The 27808-nt window shown below is 47.0% G+C and overlaps 2 protein-coding genes across 2 annotated transcripts; both read left to right on the top strand.

Annotated features, from left to right (window-relative positions):
* The first annotated feature begins 114 nt into the window (after positions 1-114).
* On the top strand, positions 115-14307 carry LOC136289024 (myosin-IIIb-like). The gene is made up of 16 exons (XM_066182490.1): positions 115-240; positions 313-378; positions 453-583; positions 3377-3479; positions 6240-6342; positions 6826-6982; positions 7301-7403; positions 7671-7799; positions 9006-9114; positions 10213-10329; positions 10769-10869; positions 11324-11410; positions 11575-11640; positions 11942-12055; positions 13015-13126; positions 14288-14307. The coding sequence occupies exons 1-16, from the start codon at positions 115-117 to the stop codon at positions 14305-14307; spliced, it is 1644 nt and encodes a 547-aa protein (XP_066038587.1).
* Positions 14308-14428: 121 nt separating this feature from the next.
* LOC136288823 (uncharacterized) lies at positions 14429-26416 on the top strand. Its single transcript, XM_066182326.1, has 15 exons — positions 14429-14470; positions 14780-14845; positions 15109-15228; positions 16113-16198; positions 16439-16486; positions 18012-18059; positions 18234-18325; positions 19519-19650; positions 19992-20107; positions 20435-20634; positions 22508-22597; positions 23459-23624; positions 23953-24225; positions 24451-24524; positions 25630-26416. Exons 1-14 carry the CDS (start codon positions 14450-14452, stop codon positions 24499-24501), a joined length of 1509 nt encoding a protein of 502 aa, XP_066038423.1. The 5' UTR covers positions 14429-14449; the 3' UTR covers positions 24502-24524; positions 25630-26416.
* The last annotated feature ends 1392 nt before the right edge of the window (positions 26417-27808 follow it).

Genomic DNA, 27808 nt, shown 5'->3' with positions numbered 1-27808 from the left:
CCGCCCCGCGTTCAAACGGCGGCCCCGCCCCGGCGGGCGGTCCTGGGGCGGAGCGGGGGCGGGTCCCGGGGCGGAGGGGCCGAGCCGGGCCGGGCAGGGCGGCGGCGGACGTTGATGGTGTCGCTGGGGGAGCGTGGTCCCCTGCCCGGCGCGGCCGGGGACCTGGCGGCTCTGGCCGAGCTGGACGAGGCGGCGCTGCTGGCCGGGCTGCGGGAGCGCTTCCTGCAGCAGAACATCTACGTGGGTGCCGGGGGCCGGGGCGGGGGGCGGCAGCGGCGGGCGCTCGGCTGACCTACTGTCCCGTCCCCACAGACCGACATCGGGGACATCCTCGTCGCCATGAACCCCTTCCAGCCGCTGCCGCTCTACGGGAGAGAGGTGAGTGCCGTGCCCCCCGCCGCGCCCCGCCGCCCCCCGGCCGCTCACGCCTCTCCGCCGCCGCTTCCCCGCAGGTCTCCGAGCGATACCGGCGCCTCCAGACCGACGCGCTGCCGCCCCACATCTTCGCCGTGGCCAGCCGCGCCTACCACGCCATGCTGGGCCGCGGGGGCGGCGGACCCCGCAACCAGTGCATCCTCATCAGGTGAGCGGCGGCTGGGGGTCCCGGGGCCGGCCGGGGGCTGGGGGCGGCCCCGAGCGCTCGCAGCGATCTCCTTGCCCAAGGTTCGGGTGAAGCTCTTCACCAGTTCTGTTGGTGAGTCAAAATTCATCTGCGCTGGCAACATATCCTTCATTCCGACCGCTTCCGAGACAGATAAGCAGGCGCGTCTTGAGGACGTGTGGGCAGATAAAACTGGCTTTCGTGGAGCAGCTCGGCCAGCAATCTTTACAACGGTAAAGATTCCAGGTTCACTTCTGGTGGGGATCCAGCCACTGGAATACACCTCTGGGAAAAGCCATTGGGTGCTCTGCTCTGGAAACACAACTGCCATAGTAAAAGCTGTAGTAAAAGTTGGAAGGATGATAATGGAAGGAACCAGTTTTCACAAAGTGGAGCTTCCCACGTGTAACTGAAGAGCGGGAAGAATTAACACATTTTTCTGCTCTAAGGCAGATTTCCTTTGGAAATCTGATCAGGGAGGATCTTAAAGTCATGGGCAATTCTGTGCACTAGAAGTCAAGGAACAGTTGTTCTTTTAACCAAAGAGCCTACCAATATCATGGACATTCCATCTTGTCACTCTTGTTCTGCTGGAACTCTGCGGTGCAGCAAGGAGCATTTTTTAGCAGAGAAAGCCTCAAACAGCATCAAGTGGCAGAGAAAGCATTGATCAGCGAAGAGAAAGCCTTGAAACATTAACTGCCTCTTCTCTACAACTGGGTGTTGTAGAGAGCAGTTTAGATGTCATCTCTGTTAAAATGCTACTTGCTGACTTGTTTGATTTAATTCTCCTTTGACTTCTGATCATTCTATCAGTACTTTCATAGTGTATCAGTCTACATGGTGTGGAAGTCAATTGCTGAATCTCTGCAAAGTGTTTGGGTGGGACTGGGAGCTGACTCTGAGGGGCACTTGAGCCCCACTCATTTCTGTAGCCTTCTGGTCATTGGTGCCTGTCTTCTCAGTAAGTGGTGGCAGTGGAGTCAGTCACAGGTGCAAGAGGCACCGCTGGTAGGGTTCTGGGAGATAGAGAACGGTCATTGTATTTGTCTTGGAAGGCAGAAGACAAGAAAGAGTAACCCATGAGAATTTCCCAGGTGGTCAGTGGTCTGGTCATCTTCTGCCAGCAGTTCAGAGATGAGTCTGATACACTCCTATGCATCTGGCAACTTTTTACCCGGTCTGTGTATTACTGTCACAGGAAATCTGTGGTTTTCCTCTCTACGGGTGGTGAAACACTAATTAACAAGTTTTCCTGCGTGAGCACAGTTGGGTAACAGGGATGATGAGGTCACTCCTGTTAGACCACAGTTCACCACAACAGCACAGGGATACACCAGGATCTCCTGTCCCTTGTGGTCTCTTTAGTGTCTCCAACTGAGTCTGGATAGCATTCTTCAGAGGTGATGTTGGATGAAGCAGCTGCTTGCCAGATCATAAGTGTTCATTGTTACCAAATGGTCCTCAGCTACAAATTCCGCTGGCTCCTCTTGCCTTCCCAGTCCCAAAAGACTGCATGTGCTGCATGTACAGCACTTGGGTCACCTGAAGATGACTTTGCATTTCTTCAGGGCTGGGGGCAGTTACACACCTGCTGTGCGTGCAGGACTTTGTGAAGGTGTGCTTGTTGGAGAGTGTAAAGTCAGGCTTGAACCTTGGAAGTGCTGTTGGATTTTTTGTTTTGTTTTGGGTTTTTTTTGTTTTGTTTTGTTTTGTTGGTTTTGGGTTTTTGTTTTGTTTTGTTTTGTTTTGTTGGTTTTGGGTTTTTGTTTTGTTTTGTTTTTTGTGGAGGAGGGAAGTTACTGAAAAATAAAAACACACTTGAACATACTGAGCAGAGGCACTGGATGGCATGTTCTCAACTAGCAAAATGGTCTTATTTTGTTTGTATGTATTTGGATGGGACTGGTCTGACCTGTGCTTGAGATCAGGGACCTGCTGTAGTACTTCAGGTTTTTAGCCACCTATGACACATACTTGATACCAAGCACAGACCCACTGGTATCTACAAAGCAATAAAGCCACGCCACGTGCTCAAAGGTCAGCTCAAAGGAAATCAGAACCTGCCCTCAAGTATACGTCCAGCATTTCCTGCATTTATTTTTCTTTCCATGCATATGCTGAAGTTCTCAGCTGATGTGATATTGTCAGTTAAGGCCATATTGTCTCACTGTACATTCCCTCTCCCAGGACAGGGGAAACTGCACTTTCCAAGTGATGATTGTTTGACTTGGAGGCGGAGGCGCTGTGGATGTGACAGCACGGTGACGTGCACTGCTGCCACTGTGGGAGTGTGGGCAGGTCTAAACCCACATTCCCAGCTGTCTGACACGTGGATGTGTGAAACACCTGAGATCTGAGACTGCCACAGTATCTCATGATCAGTATCCAAGTGTGGATGTGATGTGGATAGGGCAAATCGCTCTGTAGAAAGAGGAGATTGTTGGCTCCAGCACATGCAAGGGAGTTGATGTACCAGATGACTTATGAAGCAGAGCAAATGGTCTGTCTGGTACCTCCCATCCATAAGTGGCAGCATGGGGTATATCTGTACTCCCTTGCAGAGGGGGACAAGTTACCTGATGAAGGACCAAAACATCATGGGGCACCCTGTGTAAAGATGTGGTGTGTGAGTTTTTACTCACACGTGTGATTTTGCCGAAAAAATTGTGAAACTCTTTTAGAGCGCTCACAGGTGATGGAGCGCTTGAGCCATAAGGGGCAGAACAACTATATTTTAAGGTTGATGGAATTTATTTTGCTTTTTCTTGGCAGTGGAGAGAGTGGTGCTGGGAAAACAGAGAGTACAAAGTTGTTGTTGCAGCACATAATGAACCTATGCAAAGGCAACTCGCAGCTGGAGCAGCAGATACTTCAGGTAGGTCATTGCAGTATGGTGCTTGAAGGTGCAGAAGCAACACTGCTGCAAGACAACTTGCATTAAGCTTAGGAAGACTGCCAGTGAATCACCACTGGGAATCAGGAAGCCACATGTAAGACATCACAAAAGAAAATAGTGGATAATAATGGTGAGATAGCTCGCCACAAATTAGAAGGGTTAGTAGGTCAGTAATTCTGTTTGCTGGAGATGATTTTTGAATTAGAGAAAACTATTGCAACCTTTTATCATGTTCTCTGTTACAAAAGATTGGTATTTATTTTTTTAAATAATTTCCTGTTTGAGTTAGAACAAGGACTTTCATTAGACAAATGAGATCTTTATTTAATGGTACAGAGGGATAAAGAATTCACACACCCTTTAGTAGCCTATCCTTGGCTACTTGTACAGCCAGGCACACACCTGCTAGCTGGCTAACTGCCATCTTTGCTTTTTTCATGTATCTTTGATAGCTCATTTTGAAACATATTTGACTCTTTAGTCTGAAATATTTCCACTTGAATTTCTCCCCAGGGAGTTGTGAGGTTTTTTAAACAAATCATACTATAAACCTTCCATGTGATAGATTAAGAAGAGTGAGTTCTTGGACCACTTTACTTTGAAGTCAGTCTTCTCAGATTTCCTGTAGAAATATAGAGGCCTTTCTCTGTGTGAAAGGTTAGCTTCAACCAGTGCTCCCTATCACTCCCCCTCCCTACCTGGACGGAGGTAGAAACACATAACAAAAACTCATGGGTTGAGATTAGGACTGTGAGATCACTCAGCAACTACCATCACAGGCTCAGACTACATCACATCAAAACAGGCTCAGCTTACAGAAAACTACTTTAATTTCTTGCCAGTTACCATCAGAGTAGGATACTGAGAAATGAGAACAAGGCTTGAAACACCTTCCCCTACTCTTCCCTTCTCCCTAGGCTGAACTTGACTCCCAGTTTCTCTACCTTCTTCCCTCCAGCAGTGCAGGCAGATAGAGGATGTGCATTGAGGTCAGTTCATCACAGATTATCTGTGCTACTGTCTTCTTCCTGATGTTCTTCCCCTCCTCCAGCATGGGGTCCCTCCCACAGGAGACAGTCCTCCAGGAACAGACTGTTCCAATGTGGGTGCCTTGATGTGATGCAGTCCTTCAGGAGAAGGCTGTTCCAGTGTCAGTACTGTCCATTAGATATTTGTATGTCTGTACAGACAGGAACAGACTGCTCTAGTCTATACCTCCACAGGGTACAGCCTTCAGGAACAGGATGCTCCAGTATGGCTCTCCCACAGGGTCACAAGTCCTATAAGCAAACCTGCTCCACAATGGGCTGCTCGCCACAGGTCCTGCCAGGAAGGCTTCCCATGTGGTCACAGCCTCCTTCAGGCATTCACCTGCTCTGGTGTGGGCTCCTCCAGGGGCTGCAGGTGGATCTCTGCTCCCCCTGGACCTCCAGGAGCTGCAGGGGCACAGCTGCCTCACCATGGACTGCACCTCAGGCTGCAGGAAAATCTCTGCTCTGGCAGCTGGAGGATCTCCTGCCCCTCCTCCTTCACTGACCTTGTGTCTGCAGAGCAGTTCCTCTCCCACATTCTTACTCTTCTCTCCTTTCTGTGGGTGCGCAGCAGTTTTCATCCCAGAGGCACTGCCACTGTCAGTGGTGGGCTCAACCTTGGCCAGTGGCAGGTCTTAGAGCTGGCTGGCATTTTCTCTGTTGAACATGGAGAAAGCATCTGGCATCTCCTCACAAAAACAGCTTTAGCTCCTCCTGCAACCAATATATTGACACATAAACCCAATGCTGCATGCTGTGCTTTGGGCTCTGGAATGGTGTATTAATTTAGTATGGTATCATCCATGGTGGATCCAAGGTGAATGCCTGTTCTGGCTTCTTGGAACATGACATTGATACACCTGCTGCCTTTGCTTAGAGCTGGCTTGGGCCACACTGCCAGGCTGCTTCTGTCCTGAGCAGGTTCCACAGGCAGGAGAGCTTTGTTTGCTCAGCAGAGTGCCTAGAGCCGGCCTGCACTCCTCCACTGGAAATAACTCACTTCAGCCCCGATGAGCTGCCCTTGGAAAGCCTGGAGGTGACAGTGGAGAAATAATATGTATCTTATTTGGTTCCTGCAGATATATCCAAAGACTAAGTTAGTCTTTTGGGGGGTTACAGTCATACCTTAAAGCTGTGTTCAACAGGCTGCTCAGCTTTCTACACTGAGGCATTGTTCTTCCAGATGACAGGCATTCTTTGCTCAAATACAGAAAAACTGTCATTTTGCCACCTTTGCATCCATCTTAGCAAGCTGGTCTGATTGTTCTGTTAATCTCTTTATAATGCACTGTCCTTATGTCTACAAATTTTAGTAGCTAAGAAGTCATACTTACATTGACTGAGTGACATGGTGACTTTGTTTATTGCTGTTGTATAGCACTCAAATTATCTAGTGACAGCAGATACTGTGTGGAAATAGGTTATACCAACCTTATCTTCTAACAAATGACTTGGTGGTCTTACTGAGATCCCATCAGTTCAATTGTACTGATTATTGTTAATCTCATGCTGCTTAGTCTTAGTCATATTTGCCTCTTTCAATTTCTTTATCCAGGCAGAGATAAAATGGATGCTGATCCATATTCATGGAGTGGTTCCTTTCCAGCTGAACTCTGAGGAGCAAATGCTGAAGATACATTTTCCTATTTAAGTTAGATTGGATAGTTTAATCTGAAGACTGGTTCTTCTGCTTCTTCACTTGTTTTAGGTGAATCCATTGCTTGAAGCTTTTGGCAATGCCCAGACAGTGATGAATGACAACAGCAGCCGCTTTGGAAAATACATACAGCTGCGTTTCCAGGAAAATACTGGTAAAGGCAAGGGTACTTACTAGCCTGGGGAGTGGTTAGGAACTGGAGGGCGTGGACTGAGTAGCCAAAATTTGTGGAGGGTAAAATTTTGGCACATGGCTCCCTGTAGGAAGGTGTGCAATTAAGAAAAATCTCACAACAACCACTCTTTGATAGGACCTGGATAGGATTAGGCCTGGGTTTGTACAGAGTGGGAATACGTCAAGGATATGGGGGTGAGAGTGCAGGGTAAGTGTCAGTAATACTCTCTGAGTCCAGAAGCCTTTGTTTCTGCTAAAAGAGGTGAACAAGAATCTCTAAGACCACAGGAGGAATAGAGAAGCCCATTTCCAGTGTGTTGGGCAGCCTAGAGGGTCTTGCACACAAAAAAGTTAATTTAGAGAGTTCTGTGCTCCTGGAGGTAAAGAAGAGATGTGGGACAGCCCAGGCAGCTTCATGTCCCCCAGAGTGAAGTTCCCCACCCTGTCACCTTTTTGTGTGCAGTGCAAGGTGCAAAGCTGAGTGAGTACCTGTTAGAGAAGTCACGGGTGGTGCAACAAGATATTGGGGAGAGGAATTTCCACATCTTCTACTACATGTTTTCTGGACTTTCTTCAGAGCAGAAGGAGATATATGGGTTATTGGATCCTTCATTCTACAGGTGCGTCAAAGGCAGACCCTAGTTTAATCTTTATGATGGGTGGTGAAGGGGAAAACAGCATGCATGAGTTTTTTCTCTGCCCTGGGGTTTTATCTGTGGGTGAGCAGAAGCTGGAGTGGGATCTGAATGGAGCTACATGAAGAGATATTATGGATCATCATGGAAACCAGGAGGTCTGGGGTCTCTGCTGTACTACCTTGAAAAAGTTTCTTTCCCCTTCATGTCTCCACTTCTGATGGTCTGCTTTGTTCCCATGGGGTAGGACTGGGTTACAGTGCTGATGGTGTGACAGTTTTTATGGGATATGCACTTTCTCAGGTACATAAGTGGACGATTTGGTACACAGGAAGTAGCTGAATGCTGGAAGCACAAATACCAAGAGGTTCGCAATGCCCTTGACATGGTGGGCTTCCAAGAACAGGTTAGTCCAGGGGCTGTTTCATTTCCATCTGTGCTTCCTGCAGGCACAGGGTTTCTTTCTAGCTACTCTTTTGAAGCTCAGTTCTATTTTTTTGTCTAGATTTTCCATGTTACTTTTGCACCACCTGAGTCTGCCTGACTTTGTGGAGAGCTTTTTCCCCACAGGCTGCCTGTGCCTCTTGCCTTAACCTCTCTGACTTCTGGGTTGTCTGTGTTGTATATGCTGCATGCTGGTAGGTTTTTCAGTCACCTTTCTTTTGTGTTTTAGGAGCAAGTGGACATGCAGGCTATCTTGGCTGGTGTGTTGTCTCTGGGCAATGTGACCTTTGAGCCTGAGGAAAGCAATGGGTCTCTAAAAGCCAGTGTAGCCTCCCAGGGATGGCTGAAGGCTGCAGCGGTGAGTCACAAGAAATGTTGACAGAAATCTTATGGGTATGATGCTCTTTCCCACTGGCTGTGTGACTGCAGGAGCTGTTCCTGCCAGAGGATGTTTCTGCCTCAGAGTTGTGAAGGTTTCTAAAGAAAAAGGGGTTTTTTGGAAATACACAGTTTGGTCCCATGACAGCATTTGTGTTCACTGCTATTCATACACAAGGAGATGTGTCTCAGCATCTTCCATTTCTTGTGTGTCTAGAACCAGTGTCTTACGCAGTCAACATATACCTTGCTTGACTTCATGAAACACAAACTTTATAAAACTAAATGTTTTATGTTAGTGAGTGTGATGACGCCTTGGAGAAATTCAGGTGGGCAACATCTCCACGCTAGTTCTGTGTTTTCATTGGATTTTGTCCAAGGATACCACACTAAGTGCTGTGATTTTTTGTTGGTTATCTTGAATTAATTGAATTGTCTACTATTTTGCATGACATTATCACAGATTAAGAAGTATATATTTCCCAGGACCATTCCATTTTTTCTATATGGGATGGAGAATTTATCCTACTTTGTTAACAACACTGGACAGAAAAAGTAATATTCTTCTCCCCTTTCTGTTTCTTTCATTTTGACCTATTTGAAATCCCAGCACCCTTGCTCTTTGTTTTCACTCCCATCTCTTTGCCTGTTTCCCTCCTACACCATACCTGAAACAGCCACCTACGTCTGTTCAGCAGCCAACTTCTTTTTATCTTATTTCTAAAAGCGTGTTCCTCATTTCTTGCCCACAGGAGGGGAATTCCTGTTAAATCATTGAGGGGTTCAGTGTGTCTGAGTTCACTTTGTTTCCTGCCTCTCGTGTAGGTTTCTGTGACTCTGAAGCTTAGATGGTTCAGCACCTTCACAGTCACCTCCATGTGGTGCTGTTCAATAAGTCATTAAACCAGTCAGCAGGGACTGGCATAGCTCCCAGGGAAGGTGAAAGGTGGCAGCACTGGGAAAGCAAAACAAAAAGTGTTTGAGATTGAGTGCATGAGGTTGATCTCTGCCGGGTGGAGTAGATCAGAGCCTGCATCTGACTCTGGTGCCAGCAGTGGCACTTGCCTTTCAGTGGGGCTCGAAGGCCTAACCTTGAATCATGATCCTGTTACATGCAGATAGACACAATCCCCACGAGCAGGGTGAGAGTTCACAATGGACTGTCCTCTGGTTTCCTGTTTCCCAGGGTCAGTTTGGAGTCCAGGAAGATGAGTTGTTAAAATGCCTGATTTGTACAACGTCAGTGACCCGAGGCGAGCAGATCCAGCGTTTTCACACCCAGCAACAGGCAGAAGGTAGGAAACACAATGAATTGCAGATGTGCTGGCTATAAAGACTGGGGTTTGATTGAAGGGTATCCCTACACATGTGCAGCTTGTTGGGAACAAAGACGTCCTTCTGTGCCCCTTTATTCCTCTCACACAGAGGCAAGTATGTCAGTGTTTATCTGTTTAGTCTCTTACTGATATGTGGGGTCATGAATGCTGCTTTTGTTTGGTCTCCAGGAGACTGCAGAGATTAAATGAGAAACCAAGGAATTAGCTTTGCTTTCTGACTCAGCCCAGAAAGAAACTCTGGGTATTTGTGCAAAAGAGGGGACGGCTCCTGTTGCAGTGTGCTTGCAGTGTGCAGAGCTCTAGGTAATAGATGGAGAAACAACCACGAGAACAATGAGATGTCGCAGTGTCAGGAATGGAGAGAAAAGAGTAAAGTAGCAAGCACAAGGTGTTGTTTTCCCTTTCAATAAAACAATAGCCTAAAATAATCTGCACCAAAAGGTTAATTTAAATTGTAGTATTTAAAAGCTAATTAAGAGAGATTATTGCTTCAAATAAATGAAAGAAAATGAAAATGAAATGAGATGAGATTAGCTAGTTCTATTTTACAAATTCCTCTAGACAGTAAAATATATGTCTCTAATCATAAGTCACGTTAATTTGGTCTCCTTCTTAGAATGCTAGCAAGCTTTCCATCAGTTGTGCCCTTTTCTTGCCTACAGCATTTAAACACTTAGTAACTGTAGGCCTAAGAGGAAGAGAACCATCCAATTTTCCAAGTAAAATTTGAAGCTTCTCTCTTCATTTAGCAGTGAGGGGGTCCATACTTAGTATATCTTCAGAGGAGAAAGCAAGTCTCTGGATATTCTAAAAAATGGCATGACTCAAAAATTCCCTGATATCTTTGTAGAAAGATTGTGAAGATTTTGGAATTAAAGGGCTGTTTTTACAGCTCCCAGTTACAAAAGGTGGGGACAATCCAATGTTTATCTGATCTTTAAAGTAGCTTTATACAGACACTGTTGCTAGAGGTGGATGTATTGAGCCAGCTTGTGTGTGGTGTCCCCTGCTCTCCTGTGAAGCCCTTCAGTGAGCTGCTGTTGTTCCTCTGTGCAGATGCTCGGGACTCCATTGCAAAGGTGGCCTATGGCCGAGTGTTTGGCTGGATTGTTTGCAAAATCAATGAGCTGCTGGCTGAGAATGTGGACCCTGAGGTGGAACTGAGGGAGATAGGTGAGTTCTGCCTGCCTTGCTTCTGTTCTGTTCTCAAATGTGCATCCCTCAGCCACAACGAAGGACAGACACTGCATGAGGTTTCCCAGAGCTTGTGTGCTGGGATGCATTATCAAAACTGTAATTCTGCTAGAGATAAGAGCCAGCAGCATGAAGTCTGTAGGGCGTTGTTTGACTCTGAGCAGTCAGTTTTTCTGAAGCAACTGTGAGGCTGTAGTTCTGGGATACTCTGGCTTAGCAGAGAAGCCAGGTTAGAGTGGGTCTTCTCTTAACTAACTCTCCAAGCTGTGTGAGGTCTGCCACTGGTGTCTCTCTTGGCTGCATTTTCCGTGTGCCACAAGAACTGTGTGATAAGAGATTTAGTTGTGTGTTGGTGTACACAGTAATCTGCAGGGATGGTCTGCAGGCTCCATGATGTCCTCTTCTTCCTTCTTTTTAGGTATCTTGGATATTTTTGGGTTTGAAAACTTTGCAGTGAATCGTTTTGAACAGCTTTGCATAAACTTGGCCAATGAGCAGCTGCAGCATTTCTTCAACCATGTAAGTCTGCTGAGGGTGACCTCACCTTGTGTTGCAGAGAAAGCAGAACACTGCTCTGCCTGGCACATGCAGGAGGGCTTGGGGAAACACATATCTATGGCCTAGAAGGGCAGAAGTAGTGAATACTGAAGCAGGATGGAGAGCAGTGACCTTCTCTGCTAGGTCAGGGGAGCCACTGGGGCAGGAAAGGAAGAGGTAGAAGGATCAAGCGGTAACCAAAATTGTAATAGTAGGGACGCTTACACTCTGACAGGTGTTCCTGCTTTATGCATCAGGACCAGTGAGTGCCAGGGTTACAGAGAACCATGGAGAACAGCAGCTACGTCTTGGACCTCTCATGCTGTGGCTGGGAGTGCCACACCTCTGTCCTCTTGTTCAGGGCAGGAAGGAAGATGTTCAGGGTTTGTCTAGCCAAGTCTGCTGGGTGCTTCAACCTCTCTTTTCTTTATTTCAGCACATTTTCCAGCTAGAGCAAGCTGCCTATAAGGAAGAAGGGCTGCCTTGGGAGACCATCACATTCAACAATAACGAACCTCTTCTGGTGAGTGAGAAGACTGACAGAATGTAATTGCTTTGTCCAGCCAAGACAAAAGTCTTGCTCTTTCTCCCATGGGGAGGAGATGCACCTGGGAAGAACGTCTGCAAAGGGTGGTGAGGATGAGAGGGGATGTCCTGCACTGCTTTCATGCATCTTCTTTCCTGCAGAATCTGCTCCTGGCCAAGCCGCTTGGGTTGCTCTCTCTTCTGGATGAGCAGAGTGCATTCCCTCAGGTATGTATGAGAAAGGAGGCAGAGAAAATATTCTGGGGGCTAATATAGCGGTGAATATCTGAGCTACAAAGAAAGTTCTTGGGTTGGAGCGCAGGATGAACAGAGATGTCCCCATGTGTGACTTATGAGACAGGACATCCAGATCAGGAACAGTCTAGTGGCATTGGCATCCCTGAGAGGAGTCAGGAGAGGGTACTGCTGAAGACTATTGCACAGCCAAGGATACTTCTAACACTTTGTTTTGATTCCATGTGTCCTCATCAGGCCTCTGTTGCACCTTATGAAATCTGCTTTCTTGCAGGCAACTGATAAGACATTTGTGGATAAACTAAACAGCAGCTTTAAGGGGAATTTACACTTCCAGCCAGCCCGAGGCCGTGTTTTGGGCTTCAGCATCATTCACTATGCTGGGAAAGTATGTACTGTTTGCTGGAAAAATGTTGTAGTGTATGTTGGTGGGGGTGAAAGGGTTGCCAGACAAATAAGGCTTTGATGTTAAGGAATGTGTGGTTTGAGTATGACACTAACAGAAGTGATGTGTTCCAGTGGATTACCTCCTAGAATTCCCTGGGATTTATGTAAAAGGTACAGGAAGAGAAGACCCCTGAGGAAAATGGGGCTACCTCTCAGAAGCCTAGGGCATTAGAAGAATCTGCTCTTCTTCTAATCATCATTCTATTAGAACTCTAGTCCTAAAATAATACTTCTTAAATAAAAGTACTGTGTCCACTGTGCAGCACCAAAGGACAGGCTAAACGCTTTTTCTTTACCTATTGGGTTTCAGAGCATAGCAGTGGCTATTATTTTCAGGCAAACACCTGAGAACAGTGTGTAAACAACTGGGTAATTAATGTTTTAAAAGTGGAGGCAGTTATTTACACATTCACTGGTATCTAGGCAGCTTGAGATTTAGCACTATTGCCTGTAACTTTGCTGCCACCAGTATTGAAAGCATTGGTCCACATTAGGTTGAACTGATTGGAGATAATTTTTGGAGCAGGAGCAGATATGACAATTCAGGTCAGATATAACAGTTCATTGTAACTTGTGTTTTAGTAATCTAATCTCAGCATTATTGACTAAGTTATTATTTGTGACATTCATTATTACAAAAATTAACATTTAACATGTGAAAGGTGAATGTCTTGGTGTTATGCTGCACTCCCGTGGTTCTGATGCCTCTGGCATGTGCATAGTTTTGTTCCTCAGGGTTGGCATCTGAATGGGGTGTGCCTGTGTGTTTAAAAAATTCATGTGCAAGCCAGAGTACATTTATTTTAACATGTGATCAGCTCCCAGCAGGCAGTGGAAGTGGCTTTTACAGCCACCCTGTGAGCACTGCTGTCCCTTAGTGACCTGCTGCCCTTTCCACAGGTACAATACGCTGCCAGGGGCTTTCTAGAGAAGAACAGAGACACCTTGCCAGCCAATGTCCGTGGACTCTTCATCAACAGTGTCACCCCCTTGCTCAGTGTGCTGTTCACAGGCAAGTCCCTCTGCACATCCACCATGAGCCAAGGCCCACCTTGGCAAGAGTTAAGGGTGGGCATGAGGCTTGTCTGTTTCACAGCTGGCAGTGCCAGGGGGACTCTGGGAATTCTGGAGCCTGGAATGGGGCTGCTGGCACATACAGAGCTGTCAGAGCTGCTTATTCCCTGCCATGGAAAGCAAGGCAGGTTGTATCCCCTTCCAGAGAATTAGCCACCGCTCAGATGCCTTCCCATCTTCTCCAAGGCCAGTGCAGGACTTTCTATAAGCATTGTTCTTGTCTAGAAATGAAGCTGGTCAAGGTCATGGATTCTAAAAATGGGGCTTCACAATTTGTTAAAAAAACCTGTCAGGTCATTATTTTTCTCCTACCACTACACTCCCTTTTTCCAGTTATTGATAAGCTTTCAGATGCTCCAAGACTTCTAATTAAATTAAAAATTTAGAGAAAGGTCAAGTAAATGCTTCCTTGGAAATTGGCTGGCTGAACACAGTGTCTGTGGTATAGAAATTTTGTAATTGTTTTGGTCCCATTCAGTCCATGCCACTTTCTGGGATTTGGAAGAAATTGATGAATTTCTCTTCTATTCTCCACTGTGTTTTTCAGCTGCTACTCAGGACTATCTTTCTTCATTACCATTTCTGCACTTTTACTAGAGCTACTCTGCCTTGTCCCAATTCTTTCAAAGTTCATAAACACCAGACATAACCTGTTCTCAGGTTGGTTGTCCACTCTTGGCAGTGGCTTTAGGTGCTGAACAAAGCGTTTGGTCCAGATGACCTCCAGAGGACACTGCCAACCTGATTTTGTGATTTTATGATTGACGTGAAGCCATTCCATCAAGGGTGTACAAGACTCTTACTAGATCCTTTAGTAAATTAAACTTCTCTGATTTTCTCATCCTGTCGCTGAATTAGTTATAAGCTATCTGACTTCAAATAACCCTGTAAGTGCTGTAGGTGGGCTCCGCATTTGCAGCCTGTGCCATTTTTTCTACACTGTTAGACACCCATTGATGATAATTCTGTTGAAAGTCTTTTAGGTTTATTTAATAACCTGATTGTCATGTCTTCTCAGTGGCAGAAGTTAGTATTGCCTGCCTTGTGTGCTTCATACATTTGCATTTTCTTCTTCCTTTTTTAACCTCTTTCTTTGTAGTTCCACATGGTGAAACCTAACACCCTGTGATTCAGTATTTGGAAGGAGGTTTGTGCATGAATTGAGGTTTGAGTGTTTAGCCCTAGTGGATTGCAAGCAAAGGTACAAAATCAACTAATTGTCTCTGTTCTTCCAGCCACTATCTCCAGGACAGGGACCCTGATGCCTCATGTGAAAACCAAGGTATTGCACTTCAGGTCCACATCACAACTGATAAATGTTACCTGATAATTATTATTTGAGAAAGTGGCTGAAAAAGGGCAGACAGAAGTTGGTTTAAAATAAGAGCAGAGAGCAATCAGCTTGCAACAATTTCTCCTTTGTTTTTTACTTTGTTTTGTGCTTGCTTCTGCCATTTATACGTTTAGCTTCTCCTCTCTCCCCTTAAATCCATTCTCCCATGTTTTTTGCTGTCTGCCTTCCAGCAATGCTCCTTGGCTGTCAGTCAAGCGCTTCTTCCAGGGCTGATCCTTTGTTTTGGTCTGGTTTCAGGTCATACCAGGAGCAGATGACAAGTTCAACAGCACACGGAAACAGTCTGCTGGAGCTCAGTTCCGGGTATGGTATTGCTGCCCTGAGGTGTGCCATGAGATGAAAGCAGTGATAATTTTTTCACCACAAATATCATGGTTAAAGCAGACATTATGTAGACAGGGCCTTTCTTGATTGCTGAGCACGGCTGATCACAGTGGGGCAGGCCCAGTTGTTGCCAGAACCCAAGAAATTTCTGTGGGGTGAGAAAACAGTCCTTGCTGCAGGATATTGCACATCTGGCAGTGCATTGGTTTGATGGACTGTTGATGTTCCTCTGTCCTTGCCAGCATTCTCTGATGGTGCTCATGGAGAGGATGTATTCTGCCAACCCACACTTTGTGCGTTGCATAAAGCCCAACAGTCAGAAGGAGCCAGGTGTGCTGGACAACCAGGTGGTCCTGCTGCAGGTGAGCAAAAACAGTGTCCTTTACAGGGACTTCTGCCACATATCAGTGGGAGGGCAGATTCCACCAAAGGCTGTACAAGGTGACTCACTCGAGTCTCCCCTTGCAAGAGAAGGAGCAGCCACACTTTATATATGTGTAAAGATTCTCAGTGCTTGGTTGTTTTTATGACACAGACTGCTAGGTCCAGATACTGCAATCTTAGATCGCTCTCTTTTTTTTTTTCATGAATGCCATGAGGTCTGCTTGTCAGGCGCTAGGATTCGTCTTTACATCTCCCCCTGGATGAGACTGGTACAGACGGTACTCCGGAAAAATTGCTTCCCGGAGGAGACTGTTCTCACCCCTCAGCCAGGGCAACTCTGAATAGAAACCAAGAGGGGATTGCTTTGACAGGATCTGAAATGCACTGATATGATTGTATTTGGATATTCTGTCAGGTCTGAGGTCTAGATGCTTTAAAGAATACTGAAAATGATTGGAAGAGTTCAGAAAGCTCAGCAGCCTCTTTAATGTATATAAGAAGGAATAGGATTAAAAGGAAGTTCATCCATGCCTCAGAGTACTTCTGTGTCCAAATTTGGAAATATGAAGCTGTCCTCTAAGGGACAGAAACAAAGCAGTACCCATGGCTGGAAGGTAAAGTTATTTCAATCATTGGTTTTTATGGTTTCCAACTTCTAACTAAGTGGTTAATCATCAGAGTTACAGGACGAAGTAAATTCAGTTCTTAACTAAGGAAACATTTTCAGGAAAGAAACATTTTCATTTTGAACTGGAGAAGATTAGGGCTTAATGAAGTAATTTCTGCCTGCAAAGGAGCAAACCAATGTCCTAATGACCTGTGTCTCTTTGTTTCTCTGATCCTCTTTGTGGTGCTGCTTCAGCTCCGGTACAATGGGCTGCTGGAGACTATCCGTATCCGAAGAGATGGTTTCTCCTGGAGACCCTCCTTTGAGGAATTTGCTGAAAGGTCTTTTAAAATGTCTGAATATTCCTTGGTAGATATTATTTGGGAAATGACCCTGATAACCAGATAAGGGCAAGGAGTAAAAGAGTCTCTTCAAAGTTCATGTGGTCTGAGGTCATGGGGTTATTTGCTGTGGGAGGATGAGTGGAAAATGTGTTGTTATTTGCTGTCAGGGTGATAGGGATCAGCTCAGCCCATCAAGGATGTGGCTTTTATGTGTTTGTATGGGTTTGTTTTCCACAGATATGGAATTCTTCTAGTTAAACCTGATGTTCCCCTCACAAAAGAAAGGTAGGAACAGTAACTTTGTTTGTCTGGTTTGTTCTTCAGAGGCTTTTACTCTGAGTAGCACAGGAAACCAAATAAAAGGGACAGGCAAAAAAAGGGTGGGGTTTTGTGGTGATGGGGAGCACAGATCCCAGGCAAGGACGTTTAATGTTTAAAGAGCATTTGGTATGATGATGAATAAAGTCTTTCTTGAATTGTTATGTAGCAATTATATTCAATTACCTTAAAGCCTTGCTGTGCTATGAAATGGAAACCGACCCATGTATTTAAATCAGGGAGTAACAATAGTGGTCAAGGGTGTCCACTGAACTCAGCATGGCAGGTGCTCATGTATTGCTGTCAGGTGCCTCACTAGACTTTTTCCTGATGGCCACACAGGAGAAGAAGATAAAGACAATCCTGAACAAGCAGCCAGCACTGAATGTCTCCCAGGCTAGAGAAGATGTTTCTAAACCAAGAATTTGGTCTCCGTACAGGCAAAATATACCATCAGCACTTTTTAGAACCTGACTGTTACACACATGAACATCCTTGCAGCTCTGCAGAGGGACAGGGTTTTACTCTGCCAGTGTTTTCCTTCCTACATCTAGGACAGCAGTTCCCCACCTCCTACTCTCCACTTTCCCAGGCTCTCCTTCCTGCCAGTGTCAACTGTGATTGATAGTGAGAATGAATCATGTCAAGAAGCCAACTGAGGGGGTTTTTTTTAGTCATTTAAGAAAACGATTTGAATGATCTCCTGGAATAATTCACTCCTGGCAGTAGCTCCTCCTGCCTTCACAGTGCTTCCTTGAACTTCCTGATGCTTCCTGAATAGTAAGAATTTCAAACCTGAATGAGGTCACAAGAGAATGTCATAGACGGAGGAAAGATCATTGTAAACAGTCAGCGTGGTATGTTTGGAGTCACAAAAATCATAGGATGCATTTCACCCAATCCAATAATTCAATTCTGTGGGTATGGATTATCGCACCGTGGAAGTTGGCCGAGATAGAAAGAAAAACACTTCTGCTTTCCTGTGTGAGATATTAGCAAAAAGTGCCACTATGATTTCACAGCCTGGATTAGCAGGAGAGGGAGGAAGCTGTCTGTGTATTGCAGCTAGAGCTGCTTTCAGTTCCAAGCGTCAGGGAATCTTTACGAGTGACCCAAATTTTATCACTGGAGTCTGCAAAATGAAGCTGGAATTGGAAAACAGACTTTCTCACTGAAGTCTTGCTGTGCTGACCTTGAAACTTGTGTCCTCCAAAGGGCTTGGAAACAAAATGAGGAAAAGCACTTCTGAGAATAAATAGTCTCTACAGAATTGCCTCCCAGGGAGTTGAAATAAATCTGCCCTTGGGAACCCCTTTGCAGAGGATCTTCCCAAGTGTGGTCCAAGCTGTACCTCAAGGTGCATTACAGACTGACAGCCAGTCTACTGACTACTGGGAATTGCTGAGGCACTTCATGTGCCTTTATGCAACTAAAATATTGGTGTTTGCTTTAGGTGGAAAATTATTTATTTTACTTTTATCGTCTCTTTCAGCTGCTTGAAGATACTACAAAGTACAGAGCTGAAAGGCTGGATTTGTGGGTAGGTGTGGATCGCTGCTGCTGGGAATGGGAAGCCTAGGATTTTACACATGTACGCTGTCACCTGGTTCTCTTCAGGGAGAATTCTGTGGTTGTAGGAATGGGCTCTTCAAAGGATGATGGATAAAAGTTTAGGTAGTGTTTCTCACTGCATCTTTCTCTTCCAACTTCACAGAAAGTCACGACTTTTCTTTAAATATTGGCATCAGGAACAGCTGGCAAAGTGTGTGGAGCAACTGGAAAGAGCAGCAGTTATCATTCAGAAAGGTAAGCACTGGGACGGGAGCTGATCTCAGATGAGGGGAAGAAAAACCTTTTCTGCAGTCCTTGCTCCAGCTTTGCACCTTTGCAGAGGACAGAAGGGTAGGGCAGGTGCCATCTCTGTGTCAAGGCCTTGTGAAGTCAAAGTGCTTATTACAAATGCCCACATTCCCAGTGCTCATCCTGAATCAGGGAAAGCCCTCAGTGTCAGCCTTGGAAAGGGGAAATGTGTGCAGGAGAGCTGGGCTGAGCACAGCATGCACATGATTTGGCTGTGTCCTGAGGTCTGACTCAGTCCTCTGGAGTAAGGATTGTTTGTGAGTTGTGTTGAACTGGGGAGAGGGAAAGGAGTGAAGCAGATCTCATTGCTGCTTTCAGAGACAGGCAAAAAGGGGGTGAAATTTTGGTCTGGTTTGGGTTTTTCTTTCCTTTCCACATAGTATTTGCTCTAGCAGCCTGTATTTCAAAGTGGCTGTGGGCAGATTGGTACTTCCTCTTGCACAGGCTACATGAGGACTGTGCAGCCAGGAGGAGGAGGCTGATGTCACCCTGCTTAGCTCTCCTCTGTTGCACTTCTCTTCTGTATGGGTTGTTGCACAGGTGGAGCATCTGAGCAACTTCCAGTTGTGCACCATACAGTGCGACAAACATCAGATTGTCACAAGCTGTGCACTGTTGTCATCCATGGGGAAGATGTGTGGGTAGTGGGAAATGAGAGGGTGCAGCTTTCATTTCATGTGTTTTAATAACTGGTAGAGGAGGTGGGATCACACAATGTCTGTAATGCTGCCAGTGAGCCCTGTGATGGCTACTTATGGGAAAGGCTTTCCGGTGGGCAGGCATCAAGGAAATCCTGTCTCCTTCATGCTGTCAAGATGGACAGAGAGATGGATGGTTAACAGACCCTTCTGTGCGGCTTTCTTTTTCAGGTATTCAGTGCCCTCGCATTAGAGATGAGAGCATAGATCTGTAATTTGATTTCTATAAATCTGTGATCTAGCAGTTTAGAGAGTAGAAGACAGTTTTCACAGGGTTTTGGCTACCTGCTCACAGTAGAATTTCCACTGCTCTTTATTAACATGATTCAGGTGTTGAGGGCTTTGCACTAGATGAAGAACTGTCACGCAGTGTTCTTCCCTGAGAGAATTACAAAGGTATGAACAGCATTATTTTTCTAACCAGGGCTTTTTTCTGAATAGTTTTTAGGGGATTCAGATGCAAGAAGAATTTCCTAAAACTGTTGGCTGAGCTGAGAGCTCAAGCACAGTGGCTACAGGAGGAGGCAGAGAGAGAAAGAATCCAGCCGCTGGCACTGGCAGCAGAAGCCCAAGGTGAGTTGTTCCCACTTGCACTGACCCAGTGGTGTCCACTGGTGTGGTGATCACCTTGAAGGGCTGTAAGCTCCAGGTCATAATGGCCTGCCCTGGGACGGGAGCTCCACCAGTGTGGTGGGCAGGGAGCTGATGATGTTTCTGCTCTTTGGAAGTGTGGCTTTGTCGGTGGGGAGCAGAGGCAGCATGGTAAAGGTCATTTGCCTGACTGTGCTGGAAGGAGGGCCAGGCTGTGGCCACATAATCCATGCAGCAGAGCCTATCCAGTCCTAGGCCTGTAAAGGATGGATATCATGGGTCTTGAATGCCAGATTTCACCTACTTATTTTTTCTTGTTGCAGAAAGAAACTCCCTTCCAGTCCCCATGCCACGAAAGAGGCGCCCTCAGTCTAGTCCTCATCCTTCTGATCAGTCACAACAGCCACCAGTGCCACGGCCACGCAGCAAGCTAACAGAGGTAGCACCACTGGCTCTGCTGGGGACCCCTTAGCCAGATGTGCTGGTTCCCTGCTCCATCCACCTTCTGCATGCACATGTTCTCTTCCGTGTGGTCACAAGAGAATGTTGTCATTCTTGTTATGAGAAGTGTGAGTCCTGTCCTACTGTGTTTAGACAAAAAGCATGGTCAGGACCTCTGGGGAACTGGAAGCAGCTTTTAGTAGTTGGTGACTGATCTTCTCTTAAGGGACTTAGGAATGGGGTCACCTGCCAAAGTGATCTCTTTAAACGTCCCTTGCCTTCGACTTTGCTTTCATGCTGACTTTCCCTCTCTCCTTCCTTTCAGTCCACTCCTTTTGATAACTTCTTGAATGCTTCTGTGCCTTGTCCTATTCTGGGAACCGAGGAACAGACTGGGGAAGAAGCAAAAATGAGGAAACTCAAGAGAGGAGCAACTCTTCGCTGGTTCAAAGAGACACAGGCCCAGAAGGTCATGCAGGATGATGGGGTCTTTCCAAGCTGGCTGCATGGGATGATCAGCCGGAGGTGAGTACTCTGGACACAGTGACCACAGGCAGAAGCCGGTGTGTCCTTAGGACTGTGTAGGTTGGATTGGCCAGGCTTTGTTTAAGGGATGAGAGTGACCTGCATAACTTTTCCCTTTTAATCTCTTGAGTGTCAAACCCTTAGGGGAAAGCTTGGGAGTCCCTGTCACAGATTGTAAATGCTGAAACTTTATGTAGGTCCATGGGAAGACAATGGAAAGTCATAGAACATAAGTCCACTGTGAGTCCCTAAATACAGATCCTGGTAGGGATGGGAGGCTTGTAAAGTAATCAGAGGGGAATTACACACATGCACTTTCCCTGTTCTGGACCATTTGCAGAGACATGAAGGTGAACTTCTGGGTTGATTCGTTATGACTGTTTTTTGTATTTCACTCTAGGTCAGTAGAAGACCCCAATTAACAGCATAAGAGTATAGAATTCCGCTTACTTTTATTTTTAGAAGTATTAAGGGGGGCTTTAGTGAGTACCCAATGGCAAAACTCCACCGACGCCCCCTGATACAGGAAAAGGAAGGGTTTTTGTTGATACCTGCATGTGTCTAAGGAGGGTGTAGCTTAGGTGACATTTGCTTCTACTTAGTCAGGGAGAGACATCCACTAAGTCCTTCTTTCCTATGGAGTTGTTTACAGGACTTTGTTTAAATGCTTGAAGTTTTTCTGCCAGGTCTTCACTCTCTTGGCTGAGTCAAGCAGTGGCATAAACAGAGAAGTGCTGGTTATGCCAATGATCAGACAGGAGCGGGGTGGCAGTATAGTCTCACCTGTGTGCAAATTGATCTGTGGTGCTCCACACTTGTTAATTCCCAGTATTCTGTAATTGGCGGGATTTCTGTGTCAAGTTTGCTGCCATCTGAACACCCTCATCATCTTGCTCCAGTTTCTAACTTTTTTTTTCTGTTCAAACTGCAATCCTCTTTCAGTCTTATTAGAACTATGTTCTTGGATTTTTTCAGGCTGTCAGTGTGAACATTTACTCAGAGACATTACACAGCACATTAGCTTGGTAAAGGACACTACAGGAGCTCACAGCTCCCTGGTAGCTGCATTTCTTTTTAAATTTTTTAAGATAGTTATTGAGGTCCTAACCTGTAATGCTTTTGTCCACAGATGAAAGAAGGAGAGGAGTTAGTGTCTGGAAGACAAAACTGTCTAAATTCAAGTATAGACTAGCCATGAGCACTGCACAATGAAGGTCATGGCAGACCCTTCACAAAGACATTGGTGCTTAAGCAGAGACTTAAGTTTTCACGCAGCAGTGTAAGCTCAGCTTCATGAAATGGAGCAGCCAGAGAAACCCCAAATTGCACTGGTGATTTGCAGTCACCTTTAGCCTCGAGCAAGGCACATGACAAGCACAAAGCAGGACTTTGTCTGTTGTGCTGAGGAGGGGAAGACTTCCTTCCAGCAGGAAGTTTAGAAAGCCAGAATGGTGTGTTCCACGTTGGTGTTTTTCCAAGGTGCTGGGCTTACCCAGTACCCCACAGCATCCTGACTTCTGCATCCCTGGACCATAGGAAGTGCACACATGCACAGATTCCTCATCTCAGTGATGCTTTGTGGCATGCTTGGTGCTGGAAGGCAGCTGTTACTGTTGCACAATCAGACTGCTGGAGGAGGTTTGGAGCAGCCCTACTTGAAAAAGCTTTGGCTGAGGGTATTGTGCTTCCTCAGCCTGTTAGTGCGTCCTGCACCAACAAGCTTGAGTCAGGAGACCTGTAGTCAGGAACACATGGGGCAGATGCTGGGCACCCTGGGGCACTACTGGGGTAGCACATGAGATAGGATGCAAATCCCTGCTGTGTGGCAAGGCAACTGCTGGCTCTTTGCTGAAAAATTCTTTCCTGATTTCAGGGAAGCTGAAAACTTGCTGATTGACAAGCCTTTGGGTTGCTTCCTTGTTCGGATCAGCCAGAGCCGACCAGGCTACATCTTGACATACCGGTAGGTAATGGGCAGAGGAAGCTCAGGGGAGACATTATTGCTCTCTACAACTCCGGGCAGGAGGTTGTAGCTAGGTGAGGGTCAGCCTTTTCTTCCAGGCAACTGGCAACAGGACAAGAAGACACAGCCTCAAGCTGTGACAGGGTAGGTTCAGGCTGAATGTCAGGAGGAATTTCTTCACAGAAAGGGATGTCAAGCACAGGAACAGGCTGCCCAAGGCACTGGTGGAGTCACCATCCCTGAAGGTATTTAAAAGATGCGTAGATGTGGCACTTGAGGATGTGGTTCAATGGTGGACTAGGCAGTGCTGTGTTAAGGGCTGAACTTGAGAGTCTTAAAGGCTTTTCCATCCTAAGTGATTCCATGAAACCGAGCACTGTGTGAAATTCTCTGATTCTAGAATTCTACAGTCGTAGAATGTTTGAATTCTGTGATTCTATGAAGCTGCTTGACTGGAGGAGATTACCCACTCCACAGAGCAGTCCAGTGATGATCCTGTTCTGTAGTGGAGACTGTAGCCTGTCCTGTGCCTCAGAAAGTTTGTTGTAGCAGATGGGGTACTGCAGAATCTGACTCTTACTGAAGAAATAGAGCTGTCTGAGTGGGTTGCTATGGCTCCAAGTGCAGAGGTTGTGCTTAGGCTGTACTCTGTGGCTGAGAGGGCAAACCAGGTTGGAAGGAGATTGCAGCACCTATGAGCCCATGTTATTGCACAGCACATCTCCTGCCTCTATGTGGTACTTGTTACTGAGGATCCTGATCACAACTGTCCTCTGGAGCCCACGGGTGCAGGAAGCAGGAGCCAGGTGCTGACACGCTGAGGCCCATGCCATGGCCATTTCTGTCCATCCCTGTCCCCAGGGGTGAAGGCCGCTGCAGACACTACATGGTCCAGATGCAGCCCAACGCACGCTACGTCATCCTGGGGGAGGACCGGGCTCACGCCTCGCTCACCGAGTTGGTGCGGTACCACCAGACCATGGGCATCCAGCCCTTCATGGAGAGACTGACTCTTCCCTGTGGGCAGGTGAATAGCGAGGGTCTTCAGTGGGAGAAGAGGGTGGGGCATGGACTGTGCCTTGAGTGGGTGGTTAGAGACTGCAGCAGCATCTCTTTTGTGTTCCTGTTGAGGGGTGTCCCTTTCTGGCCAAGCAGCTTGGCTGCTTCTGCATGCACTGGGAAATGCTGCTAGCTGGGGAGTCCTGGGATAGGGGAGAGGCACTGGTAGGTAGATGACACCCTGCTGTCCCCTGAATGTCAGCAGTGTACACAGCTGGGTATTTCTCTTTGTGGTGCTGTTCAGTGTGTGTGAAGGGTCTGCAAACCACTGCTGAATCCACTCCTCCTTTCTCCAGAAAAGTAGTGAGAGCTTGAATTACGAAAATCTGGAGGGCCTCACACTGAGTTCACCAGCAGACAAGGGGGAGACCCTTCCAGAGAAGCAGTCCTGCCCCTCCGTGCCTTACAGCAGCAAACCTGCTCTGCAGTGGTTCAGGAGGACCAAGAATTTCCAAAACCAGCAGACCCCAGAGAAGAGTAGAACAAAGCCTAGCTCTGGAGAGAGCAGCCAACAAGCCTTCCCTCGCCTCCGCTCTTCCATACACCTGGCAATGCAGGAAATCCAGCAGGTGAGCTGGGGCATATCCTCTGCCAAGCCACAGCCCCTCTGGGACACGTGGAGTTACCCTGCCCAGAGGCAGGAGGGAGGAAGGTTCCACAGCTAGCACTTGTTTTCTTACCTCCTGGGTCATAGGTTTTATTTGGTGGTCTTGGGATCAAGACTGTATTCCTTGAAATATTCCTTGCCAGCCTGTGCTCTCCTGCCAATGCTGTTTCTCTGCTTCTCACCACAGTTCACTTCCACTCCCATGAGCATGTCTAAAGAGAGGAGCTCACTGCACTGAGGATGTATAGCCTGAGTGACATGGTAAGAGGAGGTGGTGCTCAGGAGGGAAAACAGCAATTGGAGTTTCCTGGGAAATGGAGGAGCAAAGGAACTCTTCCCTTTGTGTTCCATCTGTAGCATCTCTTGGCCACAAGCTCCATAGAAACAGGGCAGGAAAAACCAAGAGCAGCAGCCAGCTTCCATCCCAGGACTACGCAGAGACCAGGGAAAATCAGCCAAAGGTTGGGTTCCCAGCAGTTGTGGTGCACGGAGTGCTTGCAGTAATATGGCTGGTCTGCTGGAGGGAGCTCACAGTTTGTTGGAGGCCTGGGGCTGGCAGGATGAGGGCTATCAGAATGCATGCCACAGCAGTCAGCTACAGTGGCTTTGTGGGGTGGAGAGGCAGTGGTGTTGGGGAGCCCGGTGGGGTGTTAGAGGCAGCAAGCTGAAGGCAAGGCTCAAAACAGAGGAAAAGGCAGCAACTTCGTTGCTGTACAGGGAACTTCCACCGAAGTCTCAGCACTGGAAACACAGCTAGTGACTGAGGTGGTGGTACAGTGGATGGGTGACAGAAGTCTGGAGTGGGCCAGAAGAAGGGTTTGGGGAGACTGTGTTATCTGAAGCATCTGGTGGATGTGCAGCTCCCTTGTCCCTCTCAGCTGCTGAAGGCAGGTGGGAGCTGCAGTGGTGCTGTTGTGCACCTCTGGAAGAATCTTGGTATATGTCAGCTGAGCATGGAGAGGGGATGAAAAGATCATGCTTTTGGCTGCTGACCCACTGCAGGGCTTCCAGCCATACACCAGTATCGCCAGATTTCCTGTGTGGTTCTGCTCCTATGTTGGAATTCATGATGGAGCAAAGCTTTTTAGCTGGGGCCTGTCTTGTCTTTCTCTTCATAGCTGAGAAAGACAGGATCTCTTTAATAGCTGAAAAAATTCTCTCCCTAAAGTGTTTGGTTTAATTGCTTCATTCCTGTTATGTCCCATTCATTGATGTACCCAGGAGATGATCCGTGTGTCAGAGGTTAGGCAGAAGAAAGACAAAACACAGGGATCTGCATAGATAACTGCAAGCCTGTTGTACTGGGACAGCTAAATGGAGCCCTTTTATGTCCTCCAGTGAGTTGTGTGTCTTGACTGTCTTGCAGGTCCAAGTGGCTCAGACTTGTCCTCTTCCAGTGCTGTTGGGCCTTGCCTAACTGTGAACACATCCAGACAAACAGCAGCCTTTTTTTTTTTTTTCTTTTCTTTTCTTTTTTTAAACTTCTTTGCTGCACCTGGCTGGCTTTGTGATTTTAGACAGGGCTGATGCAAAAGCTCACTTTCCTCAGCACTGAGCCATACTGTGACTGCAGTATCTGGACCAGTCTGATCCTGGCAGGGGGGAGACAATGGGAACAGTCACACTCTGCACAGACCCACAGCGCCTGACAGTCTGTGTCAGTACTTCAGTGTTCCTGGAGACTCCTCACCTAGCACTCTGAATAGTCACAAACTGGGTATCTCCCAACAACCTGTTCTGTCACAAATATCTAATTACCTACCTCTTTCTCTTTAAATATTCTCTGTTGCGGTCCTGTATATCTGCTGCTCTGGGAGCCAAGGGAAGCTGGGCTTGGGCAGTAAAAAGTAAAACTGAAGAGTCTTTTTTGTTGAGTGCAGGAGCACTTGAACAGAAGCTGAGACAAGGTCAAGAAGATCTTCTTGCAGAGGGGATTCACTGCCTTTGCATCAGTGTGCTGGCACACTGCTCCATGGTCCTTAACCAGAGCTAAAGTCAGGTGAAACCCTCTCACTCATCCTGGCTGAAATCTCAACAAGTCCAGGCTGGACAACATCCTGCTTTACACTGAGGGTGGGTAGAGGGCTTGGAACATAAAGGACCATACTACAGTATTGTACTGTTTTTCCTATCTTTTAAAATAAATCTCTTTTTCTGCCTGTAAGGAGAAGCTCAGTGTTTTCTTTGTTGCTGTTACCGGCAGTCATTTCAGCCACAAAGGGTGAATGTAAGAGAGCAGCTAACACCCCTGTGGGTAGACATGGGATCACATGAAGTGTCTCAATGGAGAAGCTGAAGGCGCGTGGAGCACTAACCGCTACCTGTAACAGCCACTCCTCCTGTACTCACACCTGGAGTGCTTACTTACTTCTGGAGTGCTCCTTACTCTACCTGTAACATCTCTCCTCCCAGCCAGCCTCGTTTCCCTCTGGCTGTGTTTCCCTGGCTCTGCTCCGAAGGACAGCCAAGCTGCCCACCCCACCACCCCCCTCCCTGGGAGGCACAAGCATGGCTGTGTCCAGGCTGGTGCTATTATCAATGTGATACAGGGTGTGAGTCGCAGTGTCTCAGCACTGCCATCAGTCATAGGGCTATTTCTCCTCCCTCCCTCTGCTCTGGTGCTGAGCTGTGCTGGATCACAAGGCAGTGCTGCTGGCTGCAAGACAGGGAAGCAGTGGTGTTCCTGGCTCTCCCCAGCACTGCCCTGCAGCGTTAACACACCTTTTCCCTTCTTGTTGGGTTTTGGCAGCTGCTTTGAAGCTGTTCAGGAGAGAACCAGTCCAGGCAGTCAAAGGCTGCTGTTGGCAGATTCTTCCTGGCTGAGCCCAGGGGCGTTTTTCTGGGTAGCCTTGGCCTCTTACCCAGTGTTCTCCTTAGTTTTCTCCACCACTGGGCTGCTGGGAAGCCTGCCTTCTGGGCAGCACATAGAACCAGTTGTGGTCAAAACTTTTCTAGGAACTCGTGCGCAGAGCTGAGACATGTATGAGAAATGCATGTCAGTAATTAAGTCGTTCAGTAACTCTTTCCTAGTTCCTGTGCCAAGAACATGGTGCAAGCCCAGGGCTAAGATCCAGCTGCAGAGCACCTCCTGTAGCTTGGCATAGATCATGCTGAAATAGTGAGGGTGGTGAAGAGCTTTTCTTCAGCAGTGCCACCACTACTTCCTGGGTGCTGCTGCAGGGACAGTTCACAAGTGATAAAGGAATGACATGAGGGTCAGCAAAATTCACTGGTAGGTCTGCATGGTACATCTGATGAGTTTCCCCAAACTAGAGCAGATCAATCACAGATTTCTGTTGCTTCTGTTGCAATGGGTTCAAGTTGAATCACAGTGTGTTCAGCCAGGACCCTGGCACAGACCCAGGCAGCACACCTGTGTTGGCAGGTCAAGTTTCTCTCACATCTGTTACTTCTGCTTTTTCTGTGAAAAGACAGGAGGGAACCAAGGGAAGAGAGGGTGACAAGCTGCTGGTCAGAGGATGTTATGCAACACAGGAGACATTGGCACAATTTCTTCAAGGCTCTGGTTTGCAGTCATTAGCAAA

This window comes from Chamaea fasciata, unplaced genomic scaffold (assembly GCF_029207755.1).
Source record: "Chamaea fasciata isolate MVZ Bird 193981 ecotype frontalis unplaced genomic scaffold, bChaFas1.0.hap1 SCAF_4, whole genome shotgun sequence".
In the NCBI taxonomy this organism is placed as follows: Eukaryota; Metazoa; Chordata; class Aves; order Passeriformes; family Sylviidae; genus Chamaea; species Chamaea fasciata.
Note: the sequence above shows the minus strand (reverse complement) of the source record. Positions and strands in the feature narration are given on the sequence as shown.

Coding starts and splice junctions, on each gene's coding strand:
- LOC136289024 (XM_066182490.1), top strand. CDS start 115: ATGGTGTCGCTGGGGGAGCGTGGTCCCCTGCCCGGCGCGGCCGGGGAC. Junction 7,404..7,670: donor TGGTGGGCTTCCAAGAACAG/GTTAGTCCAGGG, acceptor TTTGTGTTTTAG/GAGCAAGTGGACATGCAGGC. Junction 12,056..13,014: donor TCATTCACTATGCTGGGAAA/GTATGTACTGTT, acceptor CCCTTTCCACAG/GTACAATACGCTGCCAGGGG.
- LOC136288823 (XM_066182326.1), top strand. CDS start 14,450: ATGCCTCATGTGAAAACCAAG. Junction 15,229..16,112: donor ACCAGGTGGTCCTGCTGCAG/GTGAGCAAAAAC, acceptor GTGCTGCTTCAG/CTCCGGTACAATGGGCTGCT. Junction 16,199..16,438: donor TTTGAGGAATTTGCTGAAAG/GTCTTTTAAAAT, acceptor TGTTTTCCACAG/ATATGGAATTCTTCTAGTTA.